Source organism: Protopterus annectens, chromosome 5.part1 (assembly GCF_019279795.1).
Source record: "Protopterus annectens isolate FY-2018-M chromosome 5.part1, PAN1.0, whole genome shotgun sequence".
Classification (NCBI taxonomy): Eukaryota; Metazoa; Chordata; order Ceratodontiformes; family Protopteridae; genus Protopterus; species Protopterus annectens.
Window position 1 is genome coordinate 357,758,950 of NC_056736.1, and position 14,112 is coordinate 357,773,061.

The 14,112-nt window shown below is 37.4% G+C and overlaps 1 protein-coding gene across 1 annotated transcript in view; it reads left to right on the plus strand.

The window, feature by feature from the left end:
• PDE2A (phosphodiesterase 2A) overlaps positions 1-14,112 on the plus strand; it is a 1,720,394-nt gene that overhangs the window by 1,486,696 nt on the left and 219,586 nt on the right. The window contains exon 20 of the mRNA XM_044072778.1: positions 8,935-9,012. Coding sequence (XP_043928713.1) covers positions 8,935-9,012 — 78 coding nt within the window. The remainder of the gene's footprint in view (positions 1-8,934; positions 9,013-14,112) is intronic.

The following is a 14,112-nucleotide window of genomic DNA, read 5'->3' on the forward strand; positions in this document are numbered from 1 at the left end:
AGGACAAGTGTTAACGTGGGTCCAGAAGGGGGTGAAATTGGTGAATCAGGAATATTGGTGTTCGGCATTACTGCCATTCGGGGTGTAGGACATTGCGCAGGTGGACTCAATCACATGCCATTCTAGCAAATGAAGGTAAACCATATATATATATATGTTTTTACATGTATTTGCTGCTGCTGGAGCTATGCCAGCCACTCTTCTGTGTAAACACACCTTCCAAAACAGGATTCCGTTCATATCTAGGCCTAGGAACTGAAGACATGAAGAAAAAAGAGGGGACTAGAGAAAGGATTACATTAGAAGACTTGGTAAAGCAATAAACTAACTCTGAGCACCAACTGGCAATTGTGACAACTGAAAAAACACCATCACTAAGCATTATTCTTTTCTGAATGCTTAGCATGATACTTGTGGTGGTGAAACAAATAGTTATGACCATATCTTTGTACAGCTTCACTAGATACAGACGTTAGCCTCAGGGGTTCTAACTGGTATCTCAAGTGAAAGTTATCGTGCTCTAGTTTTGTGGGATCTGCATGTTTATCTTTCACAAGGTAGGTCTTTAACATGTTGATTTGATCTTTCATACTTTACATGGTCTGTCCATACATAAGTCACTTTCTGTCCAATCATTTCTCTTTAAGGTGTATTTTGTAGTCAGACAGAATACCAGTCCACATGTTTCAGAAAAAAATATTTATCTTAAGTAAACCCAGGGTTGTGTATCATGTAAGGTAAAAGGGTCTATATTATTACCTCGAACAAGCAGTATATCGAATACATCTCCATCAACACATAAATGCCGAACTACAAATTCAGCAAACCACCAAACCATCGAAACTGACAACTTTGAATGTGTTTGTTGTCCAGCAGCATGATTGTGGGAATGAGGAAATAAATCCTTTTCCCCACTGCAGTGCAGTCTCAGAGTTGGTGTATTTAAGTGAGGGGGCACAGCCTCCTACATGGTGGGTGCAGGGGGGCTTGCCCCCTGCAAAAATTGTGTTAAATGTAGTTTAACTTTGTTGGGTTTCACTTACCTGAATGGTGTTTTTGATGACGTGATGCATTCGATGTTTACATTTTCGATGGTTTGGTGGTTCGCTGAATTCGTAGTTCAGCGTTTATGTGTCGACGGAGTTGTATTCAATATGCTGCCTGTTCGAGGTTATAATATAGACTCAGTCAAAAAAATAAATAAATAAAAATAGCCATAAATTATCACCTGGGTAATTTGTAAAAGCTAGATGCAATATTTTTCACTTTGAGGGGAAATAAATAAAGCATTATGTTGGTTTTCTTGGCAGAATAGTTGGTAGTAGCCTTGATGCATTAAAATAACTGCAATAGTTAAGCTATTAACCTCATTGCCACTTAATCCACTTACTCAACACTCACGTTGTCACATCTTATGTCTTAGTGTGAATGCTTTCGTTATCCGTCTGTGCAGTTGCAATTGGTTAAAGCTCCTGTTCAGCTAATCAACATCTTGTTAGTTAAACATTTGGACCAATTTAAAAATAATATAGTTCAATCTACTTGTTTATTTTAACAAAATACTAAATATAACCAGTAACACACAACATAAATGAGGAGCCATGAATAATTTATGTAAGAAACTGCAAAAAGCAACTTCAGAAAAATAAGTAATTTATTACAAAATGTCACAACATTAATTTACCTTATTTCTTTTTCAGGTCCTAAGATATATAGTACATGGTGGCTGAATGGCTAGGTATTCCACGTCACATTTCTGAGGTTCATTCCTGATCTCTTTGTGTTCTGTGTTGGTTGTCTCCAGGTACTCTGATTTCTTTCCAAAAGGACACTGATTAGCTGATAAGAAATGTCCTTGTATAGTTTACTTTTATCCTTGTCTTAGTTGCACAGACATGGGTAAAAGTGTTGTATGCAGTAAGCACAAGTAAACAGCAAACCTCAGTGTTTTGCTCAAAAGTGAGCCAAACAAAGAAATTAGTTTACAATAATTATCATTCATATTCTAATTTAACATCCTATACCATTCTAACATATTATTGTCTTCTGTATATTTATAAAAGAATGTCTTATTGAGTCACTTTTGCAAATATGTTCCAAAAATAAGCTATTTCAGCTGTATAGCCAGCTACTCATTTTCCAAACCTCCCATCTAAAACACTTCAACACCTTCAGTAACAAGAAAAAATGAAAAACACCGAATGTCGCATTTCATGCCTATAATGTTATTACATTTTTTAATATTCCTTAGTGCTGCTACAACATGCAAACAGAACAACTGAAATACTGAAGACACCAGCCAGGTATTGCATAAGCATACTACCAATTCGCACTGTTGGTGACATGAATTCAGTTAACAGTTCGGGCACCATTCCACCACTGCAGAGGGCACTAAACAGAGTCCTAGCCTTCTTCCGCAGTATGAGGGATAAGCTTCTTCACACTGTTGGAACATTACCCTGATAGAATCAAACAGCTAGCCTGTGGCAGATGGAAAATATAAACCACCAACGACCAGCAAAAAACGATAGTGAACACGCAGTAATGAAGAAATAATGATTATTTATTTATAATTCCTTCAAATCCAGACCGGTTTCGGCTATTCAGCCTTTATCAATGAATACAATAAAGTTTTTTTGAATGAAATGAAGCAGCCTGCATTTATACTAGTCTCTGATTACCTGGAAGCAATATTACAGCACCAACCAATGGCTGGAGTAACAAAGTGCATGTTCCATTCTTGATTAAAGCATATTACCAGTGACATAAAAATGCCAGAGGTGTAGATATTAAGTCATATTTTAAAGATAAAAATCAAAGCTCTGGAAGTAAGCCATTATATGACATACATATTACAAGGTAATAGACCAATACCATAGTCACTATTTGTGAATGCATATCATAGTGTAAAAAAACAGAAAATATATACCACTAGTATATATATATATATTTTGAAGGGTGATAACCACAAGTTCAAAATAACTGAATAATAATGAACCAAGTACTGATCATATAATATATTACAAAATAAGGCAAAAAGAGTATAGTGGCCTCATTCTCAGCTATATTATAGATTATGATAAATTGAAATAATATGCTTGTAGATAATACAAGTTCAACATTGTAATTGTACAATACTCAATGTTGAACGCCAACATACCAGATACGAATACCAAACCATACATATACATATTCGTATCCTGAACAATTTTTTATCATGCTTTATAGAGTATAATATGAGCGTTGGTAGGCCTAACCACCATTGAATGGTTCGTACTAATTCTTAATCTATATGAATGTTTATTGTTGTAACCATGATTATGAAATCCTCCAGTGTTCAGTGAAACTCGCAGATGGTCATTCAGACCTGGGGGGAATAAACATCCAAGGTTGGTTATCCAATATTGTTCCTTGTGGTTTAAAATGGTGTGCCAACCCTGTTGGTTGTTCCTATCTCCCTGAATTTTGTCAATGATCATGAACATAAACTGGGCATTGGGATGTTGTATCGTGTGTCTGTATAAAGCATTTGTTTCTTTTTTGTTCCTCATGTCACTACGATGTTCTGTCATCCTTATTCTAAGAGACCTAGAGGTTTGACCAACATAAAAAGCTTTACATTGGCAGGTAGCTAAGTAAATAACCCATGTACTGCTGCAATTACCAAACACCCTGGTTTTAAATACCCGACTGGTGTTGGCACTGGTGAATTCTTTTAGTGTACTAACTTGTAAACAGGAGCAGCAGTGACCACATGGAAAAGTACCAATTAGTTTATCACCACTGATAGTGGTCTGATGATATATCGCACCTCCCCCTTCTCTGTTTTTGTAATGTGAAAATAGCCCTCCCAAATTCTTGCCTCTTCTATATGACATTTGACATTGACGGCCTAGTATTGACCTTAAAGTGTCATTAGCCAAAAGAATTTTCCAGTTGCAATTAAGTATATCCCTGACAATAGGTTGGTTCCTGCCATATGTGGTGACAAATCTCAAGATAGAATCCTGATGAGCATGCTGTGATTTTTTGTATTGTAACAATGTTCTCCTGTCTATGGTTTTGCTCCATGAACTAGCTTGATATATATCTATGTCTCTATATCCTCTGTCCTGAAATCTATGGTATAAATCAAGTCTGGCATGTTCAAATTCATCATGAGATGAACAAATGCGTCTGATACGCATAACTTGAGACTTAGGGATGTTGCGGATGGTCTGGTTCGGGTGTATACTGGAGGCGTGTAACAAGGTATTGTATTGAGGGTATTTTCTAAATGTTTTGGTACTTAGAGTATCATCTGCGTTACGGTAAACAGTAACATCCAAAAAATCTATGGTACTCCTGTTACATGTAACCATAAACTCAATACCCCAAATGTTACCATTCAGGTACTCCATAAATTCCTTTAGATATGCTTCATCCGTCTTCCACACCATCCAGCAATCATCCAAATACCGTCGCCAGATATCGATTTCCACCATGTAAATATTGTGTGATTTGTCATATATCATACATTCTTCAAAATAGGCCATGAATAAGTCAGCATAAATGGGTGCAAAGGAAGCTCCCATTGCTGTCCCTTGTAGCTGCCAAAAGCATTCTCCATGGAAATAAAAGACATTTTTGTTTAATACATGTTCCGCCATGCAGACAAGTAAGGTGTTGAAGCCCGGAGGATATAAGTTTGTTCTCTCAAGCCAGTATTGCAGGGATTGTAATCCCGCCCAGTGTGGAATACTTGTGTATAAAGATTTAACATCCAACGTGCACATTAACCAGTCTGGTTCTAGCTGTGTATCCTCCAAAATTTGTAAAAAGTGCGTGGTGTCCTGTAGTCGGGCTCTAACTGATGTTAAAAGGGTTTGAGATACTGTGTTAGAAATGCTGATAGTGGTTCCGCCAAGGACCCTATCCCTGATACAATGGGTCTACCTGGGGGTTTTGAAATGGACTTATGTATTTTTGGGAGAAGATACAAGATTTGTTTCTGTGGGTCTTTTACAGTAAGATGTTTAACAGTGTTTTTTATTATGATACCCTCATCCTCAGCTAGTTTCAGAAAAGAGTCTATTTCTTTTTTAAAAACCCCAGTCGGGTCAATGTACATTTGCATATAACATCTAGTATCAGCAATTTAACTGTCTTTTCCCCTCATCAAGGTATTCCCCAATGTTCATAACCACCACGGCACCACCCTTGTCTGCAGGTAGAATGGCAATGTCGCGATTATGCTTTAATTCCTCCAAGGCTGCCTTTTCCATGGGTGACATATTCTGGCCCAGAATGTATGATTCATTATGATGAAAATGTTAATCTCTGAGAACAGATTGTTGGAACCAACCTATTGTCAGGGATATACTTAATTGCAACTGGAAAATTATTTTGGCCAATGACACTTTAAGGTCAATACTAGGCCCTCAATGTCAAATGTCATACAGAAGAGGCAAGAATTTGGGAGGGCTATTTTCACATTACAAAAACAGAGAAGGGGGAGGTGCGATATATCATCAGACCACTATCAGTGGTGATAAACTAATTGGTACTTTTCCATGTGGTCACTGCTGCTCCTGTTTACAAGTTAATACACTAAAAGAATTCACCAGTGCCAACACCAGTCGGGTATTTAAAAACCAGGGTGTTTGGTAATTGCAGCAGTACATGGGTTATTTACTTAGCTACCTGCCAATGTAAAGCTTTTTATGTTGGTCAAACCTCTAGGTCTCTTAGAATAAGGATGACAGAACATCGTAGTGACATGAGGAACAAAAAAGAAACAAATGCTTTGTACAGACATACGATACAACATCCCAATGCCCAGTTTATGTTCATGATCATTGACAAAATTCAGGGAGATAGGAACAACCAACAGGGTTGGCACACCATTTTAAACCACAAGGAACAATATTGGATAACCAACCTTGGATGTTTATTCCCTCCAGGTCTGAATGACCATCTGTGAGCTTCACTGAACACTGGAGGATTTCATAATCATGGTTACAACAACAAACATTCATATAGATCAAGAATTAGTACGAACCATTCAATGGTGGTTAGGCCTACCAACGCTCATATTATACTCTATAAAGCATGAAAAAAAATTGTTCAGGATACAAATATGTATATGTATGGTTTGGTATTCGTATCTGGTATGTTGGCGTTCAACATTGAGTATTGTACAATTACAATGTTGAACTTGTATTATCTACAAGCATATTATTTCAATTTATTATAATCTATAATATAGCTGAGAATGAGGCCACTATACTCTTTTTGCCTTATTTTGTAATATATTATATGATCAGTACTTGGTTCATTATTATTCAGTTCTTTTGAACTTGTGGTTATCACCCTTCACAATATATATATACTAGTGGTATATATTTTCTGTTTTTTTACACTATGATATGCATTCACAAATAGTGACTATGGTATTGGTCTATTACCTTGTAATATGTATGTCATATAATGGCTTACTTCCAGAGCTTTGATGTTTATCTTTAAAATATGACTTAATATCTACACCTCTGGCATTTTTATGTCACTGGTATTATGCTTTAATCAAGAATGGAACATGCACTTTGTTACTCCAGCCACTGGGTGGTGCTGTAATATTGCTTCCAGGTAATCAGAGACTAGTATAAATGCAGGCTGCTTCATTTCATTCAAAAAAACTTTATTGTATTCATTGATAAAGGCTGAATAGCCGAAACCGGTCTGGATTTGAAGGAATTATAAATAAATAATCATTATTAATAAATAATCATTATTTCTTCATTACTGCGTGTTCACAATCGTTTTTTGCTGGTCGGTGGTTTACATTGTTGGCTTGACCCTGCATGCCATCCTTGCGGAGCGTATGGTTGTTTGTAGATGGAAAATATAGCCATTGCCATGGTTAGCACTATGCTGGCAATGTGTCAGTCAAGGCATGCAAGCATGTAGGCACACATGCAATGTGCTGTGTTGTATTACATTCCTCGCCAAAATATTGTAACAGTGCTTGTGACCGGATTCCAAATCCCCTCCCCATCCTATTGCCTATATAACTATCGTGATGACTACTGAACTCCTGGCTTTTGTCCACCTAGCATAACAGCAGTACACAAAATCATTCTGCTTTGCTGTTCTGTTTTTAAACACATTAAATTATACCAGACGTGCACAGACAGTGGGGTGCAATGCCTTAGCTGGATAGCTCTACATCTGAGAATTGTCCTTCTGAGTAACATGAAAAATCTTTTCATTTGTTTTTCCTGTGTTGTCAGCATAGCTGTTATTTTCAAGACAGCATACAGGCTGGATGATCAGCAGCAATAATTGTGCTAGCTTTCAGAAATGTTTATTTCATTAACTTGAAACTGCATTCCTTTATTTTGCATTTGTTATCAGTATGGCAGGTAATGACACAACACCCAGGCTATTTGGTCAGCAGCAATAAATATATGATGTTACACAGATGTGCAGGTAATATAACTGATGGTGGAACAGGCCTGCACCACTGGCATAGAGGGATAAAGCCTTAACTGTAACCCAGTGACATGAGTTTGATTAGCAGCCCAGCCTCCTGACAGTGCATGCAGGGAGGATGGGCATACCCTTACTGGGGGTGGGAGTTCACATGCTCTGGGGCACATGCCACTGGGCATACCCCTCCTGGAGGTGGGTGTTCACATGCTCTGGGGACATGCCACTGAACCAATTTCCCTAATAGAGACCAGGATCTAGGAAAACAAATGTATGGTGCCTCTTGTGAGTGGGCAGGGACATCAACCCCTTCCAGAAGTGGCAAGCAGTGTACCACTAATGCCCACTGCACACTGCACCCATGGGGTGTCACAGGATGACAGCAAGGGAGGTAGAGCTTAAGAAAACAACAACTATTGCAATATAGCCTCCTAGGGAAAAGTCTTTTTTGAGGCTGCAAGGTGGCTGGCCAGGGATATAAAGAAATAAATTATTTTACCATAATAAAATAAGTCTAACATCACATTATTATAAAAACAGGAGGCTTTTATTAAAGATATAAGACAACAGCTTTTCAGCTTCTGAATTCTATTTCCTGTGCCCAGGTCTCTTCTTAAACTGTTCAATAATACATGTACTTTAGTCTGCTTTATTCAGATCTGCCATCCAGTTATTCTCTGATAAGAAAATATTGACACTACACTGCATCCCCAGTGACTGATTAGTTTTCTCTTGTATTTTTTAGGCTTGTAAAATGAGCATTTTTTTAGTATAGGCATGCTTAACGCATGTGTTTAGCATTGCTAATTAACATTTCTTCACTTATGTTGTCATCATGTTTAGTAATATGAATTCCAGATAATATAATGCAACCCAAGTTTAACATATGTGATTTTAATTCTGGTTGCAGTTTAATCAGTGAAATCGTTAGATACACATTGCTAATGAAATGTCACAGTTACTCAAAACAATGTAGAATAATTTGATGTTGGTTTGCAACGGACATTTCTTCTTCACAGTTCATTCTGCTAAAGTGCTGTTAATGGATGCTGTGAGGCCTGAGGGTGATCTTCACACTGTTTGTCCTATAGAACAGTACTGCTACGTCTGCATTTTCAGTTCTGACTACATTTCTTCCTCTAGCTAAACAGTCGTTTTCAGTCAGGTTTTTCATTCAGATCCATGATTATCTGAAGCACATTTCACTGAAAGAAGAGCAAGCAAATGTGTATGATTTTCCGTGTTACAGATACCTAGGGATATCTGCATGTGTACAAACATATGTCACAGTTTTTGTCTGTGTTTTACCATTTAATAATTTATGTTTATGCAAAGTCTTATGAAGTATATCAGTAAATGGTTGCTTTTGTTATATTCGACCTAGAGTTGGATTTAGAACTGATATGAAGTCACTGTGAATATTGTGTAGCTTGTAACATCAGATTTATCTTATTATTTTCCCTACAGTCTTTGTTGTATAAGAAAGTGCACGAAGCTCAATACAGAAGTCATCTAGCCAACGAAATGATGATGTATCATATGAAGGTATGTCAACTACAAATTACTTTGTTACCCATTAGTGGAGCATCTACAGAGTATGACTTGTCCAAGTTAAGCAAAATGTCAAGCTTTTTTTCTCAAGAGAATCAAGGGAAAGCCACAATTCTTTTATAGTTATCACTCTTCTGTTGACATAGACAATCTATTTATGAAGCTGAAAAAAATGATATGAAAGAATATTTGGTTAAATATGTATAGAAATAGAACATTCCAACAAATCACTGGAACCACCACGATAGTTAAATGTTTTTATTTTAAAACAGAACGAGCGCTTTCACGCACCTAACAAGTGCGCTTCATCAGGTTACAATGAATATAGGAGTTATTCCAGTTTATATACAAACATTCACGCCCTAGTTAATAAGCCTTTTTTGGCGGGTAAATCAAGTCCAATCTATCAATTTAGAGAGGACAAAATTTATTACATACATCCTAAAAAGTTATCAAAGTTAAAAATATATAATAAAACATTATCACACCGCTCATCGTATATAAATAGTATAAAAACTATCCATAATGATCATATGGTGTATCTCATAAGATACTATCCTACAGTGAGGCAGTTAAACAAAAAAATAACCTCCATTCACGGACACTCATATAGAGTGTAAGTAGGGTAGCATAACAAACCTATCATACGACATTCCATATGTAGTCGAAAATACTCTAAGGCGTCTATTTCTTAAAATAAAAACCTATAACATATTCATAGTTGAACAAAATCAAAACATTACTACCAACTTCTAAACTCAAAATCTCAGAACACACTGTAAGAATAAAACATGGATAATACATAAAATATGTGTATATACTATACACCACACCCACATAAAACAGGACTATAATGAACAAGTGTCAAGAAAACAGAAACAAAATAGAAGGGGGCAAAGGGAGGAAGGAAAAGAAAGGGGGGGGAGGAAAGGGAGGAAGAAAGGGTAAAAGAAAAGGGAATGTAATGATGCAATAAGAAAAGAAAAAACGATAAGATGAAGGAAAGGGAGGGGAGGGAAGAAGAAGGAAGGAAGGGAAAGAAGGGGGGGGGAGAAAAAGGAGGGGAAACGAGGGAAAAGGAAAGGAGGTGTACAGGAAAAAGGGGAAGGATGGGAAAAATGGAAAGGATAAACGGAAAATATATGAAGAAATGACATGTGTGAATATATCTTCACCTAGCAATGACATCTAAGCAAATTCACTACTATATGGGAGCTCTAGATATCTAAAACCAGTGATAGAGCATTTCGAACAGCACTACACAATTCTATAAAAACAATATATACCTATCTTTCATATAGGTGGATGCGACCCATCAGAGGTCAACTACTCATTCAGAGTTCACCTCAGGACAATATAAAGAATGCGATAGCTTTATACAAGCCACAATCTATGTTATTGGGGAGCAGAAAGATCATAAAAGAGCAGGTCTAATGTTAAGTGATGTATTGAGGCCAGGTTCTATGTGTGCCCTAAGTGTTAAAATCCATCTCAACTCATATAATTCTAGGGTTCCTAGTGTATCACCCTCCCGTCTGCTGGGATATAGGATCTGAAGGACTCTATATCTAAAAGTGTGGGCCGGAAATAATTGACAGTGTCGGGCCAGTACATTACTATCATTCATTTTTCGTATATCATACACGTGGTTGTACACCCGATCTTTAAGTCTACGTGTCGTTAGGCCCACATAGTATACTTCACAGCAGTCACATGTGGCTAGATAAATTACATTGGTAGTGTCACATGTAGCATAGAAATTAGGGGTGAAAATAACACCTAGTTCCCTATTTTCATACCTCTGTTCTTTAATGATATATTTACAGATGCAGCATTTTTTTTAGAATAGAACATGTATAATCTGAACGCAGCTATTAAGTTTTAAATCTGGATTCCAAAACAATTTATTCAGGCCAATAAACAGCAATACAACAAATAAAGGCAATTCCAAAACAGAGCTACATACGCTCATATAATATATGCATATAAGAAAGCATGGGATCCTTCATGGCCAAGCTCAAAGTTTCATCCATTTCTAAATGAATCTGAAACATTATTGCCCATATCCATGGGGAAAATGCAAATTAATAGTGCACATCTACAGCAACATTCTGAAATTTACAGTAGTGATAGTAAAGTGCATTCACATTCATAACTAGGATGGTAACATGGAAGTACCTCTTTAAAATTATGTACAGGAGTACCCTACATATTGTGGCAGTCAGGGAGTGGTATTTTATAGAGTGACCACTAACTTAACACTCTCTTGTAATTAGGGATCACAGTCTTGTGTGTTAACTACTTTTTTGATGCCAAGGTGTTGGAGCCAAGTATTGAAAAGGCATGGTTAGGACATACCTCACATGCGGCAAGGAGGGATACATCCATGACAATGGCCCAGGTGACCCAAGTTTGATTAGGGATTTGGGTGGCTGATATAACTACTTTGAGGAGGAGGGAGCAAGCAGAACAGTAAGCTCTTTGAATATTTTGATGGATGCCAGTGCTGACCACTAGAATGGGTATGTGGGAGGACTACAAGGCATGCTACTCTAAAGACCCATGGTGAGTGTGTCCTTAAGCTGAAATATTAATTAGAATTAAAGAGGTTAGCAGAGCACTTAATGTCATCACAGCACAAGCATACATGCATCCTAGCACAAGTATATCTAGAGACATAGGATAAAAGAGCTACTGCTCACAGCCACCACAGCTTAACAGCTAATGACAGCATGCTGGGAGGTGTGATATGGCTAGGGACAGCTGATCAGCTATTATTAATATGATTATGCTATTTTATTGACAATAACTTTGGTATAGAATTTTGTATGAAAACTGATTTGCATAACATTGAGATTCTTGAGTTTCTTGATATGTTAATATTCAAGTTACAAGATGGTTCTGTTCAGATTTCCATATATCAAAAACCTTTCTCCAAACATTCATTCCTTAGAGTCTCCAGCAGAAATCCACCACATATTATGAGGAATATTCCTAAATTGCAGTTTATGAGAATCAAACAAATTTGCTCTTCAGACCAGGATTTAAATATTGAAATGAACACTCTGGTACACAGGTATCAGCACAGCGAGTGTGCGGAAAGCATCATTATTTCCTTTAGTCCGGTGGTATATAACATGAAGTGACAAGATCTTTAGCAATATAGGGAGAGAATTGGCCCCACAGATGATAGTTTAAGACTTCATTTCACATACAGGGCCAGTTCTATTAAATGAGAGGCTTCTAAGGTCAGTCCTATCTGATTCCTGCTATATTTATCTCAAGTACTAGTAAAACACAAACAAGCGAGTGATCAATGTTCAACTGCCATACTAAGGAATAAGGTTGGTAATTTTCCTTGTGGACATTGTAATATGTTACATTGCACAAACTAGTAGACCTTTCAGGCTTAGAATTAGGGAACATATTAGTGACATTAGTTTACAAAGTTGTTAAATACCCTATATAAGCATACTATACAACATAAAAGTGCTATTTTTACTTTTATGGGTATTGATAAAGCAATAATGGATGCACGTGATGTGTCTAATTTGCATGATAAATTAGATTAGAAAGAAATAATGTGGATAGTCAGTAGTGAAAAACTCCAGCTTTACTCCGTCGCATATCGTCTACTCAGAGGTGATCTCTGCTAACATATAAAGCTATGTCAAACCCAGAGCTGTTGGACATGCTACACCTAAAGAAATCCCAATCCCTCCGAGCTACATGCTCTAGGGACCTAAACCTTGTCACCACAATAAACAGGACATGCTGAAGGGATAGATTCCTGTCCCAGAGACTTTCCATACTCTGGAACAGGTTACCCATCTATGTCAAGCAAAGTTCTTCATTAGCACTCTTCAAGAAAAATCTTGATGAGTGGATGGGAAATAGGAAATACACCCCGGGGATAACTTCTGTGTCTCTGCTGGACAGTGGCACAGGAAAATAACTTTCTTGAGTGGCGTAAGCTATGGAACCTTGCTGGCTAGGCTTATGCAGGCCCTTAGGCCAATAGCCTAGTACCTACCTATGAACCTATGAACCTATGATTCTTGAGATTCTCTTGGAACTATTGAAGCCCTGCAAGTAATTATATAAAAATATGGTTGTACTATTTTGTTATTCTGCTTTCAGAAGACATGTGCAAAGGAATTATTCCATCTGATTTATTTTTTTACTTCTGGTATATTTTAGGGTATTAGAAAAATAGCAAGAGTACGTTCAAGTATGAAATACTATATTTATATTCTGATATGGGTTCTGTTTCAAGAAACAGCTGCAATTGCCACATTATGACAGATCTTCTTCTTCTTCTTTCAGCTTTTCCCGGTTAGGAGTCGCCACAGCAGATCACCTGTCCGCTCATGATTAGCAGTGGAGTTTTACAGTGTCGAGTTGCCAGCCCGGCGCCCAACCTTCCATAGAAGGCACACACATGCACACACTCACACCTAGGGCCAATTTAGAGTGTCCAATCCACCTACAGCATGTCTTTGGGATGTGGGAGGAAACCGGAGCACCCGGAGGAAACCCACGTGACCACAGGGAGGACATGCAGACTCCGCACAGAAGGCACCCCAGCCGAGGATCAAACTGGAGAACCTCTTTCTGTGAGGCGGCAATGCTAACCACTGCACCATGAATTTGAATATAGTTTTATAAGGATTTGGGTTTTAATTTCCTTTGGCATAGATAGCTTGTTTGTTTCAGTTGAATTGATTTGATTCCAGTTGATATTTTCTGATATTTTGGCAATAGCATAAATAAGTTTGAGTTAGTTTTGCTGATGCAATGTATCACATGACTTACATTCTGTATTTTAGTGAATTTGACTGAGCACGTTCTTTAGATTAACTGACAAAAATGACTTGCCTCGGCAAAACAGATCTTTTTGACTCCTTGGCTTTTGATGTGGAGGAAAGTGTTTGAATGTTACTGCAACAATACTGACTACCATGTACAAAGTAGTGCAGCTAAACAGTATCATTTATCATTATTTGGAGTTTTGTCAAACTAGGAGGTGGGACAGACTTAGTACCCATGCTGAGTGTACCTTTAAGTTTCTCTTCATTGCCTGCCCAGCTAAAC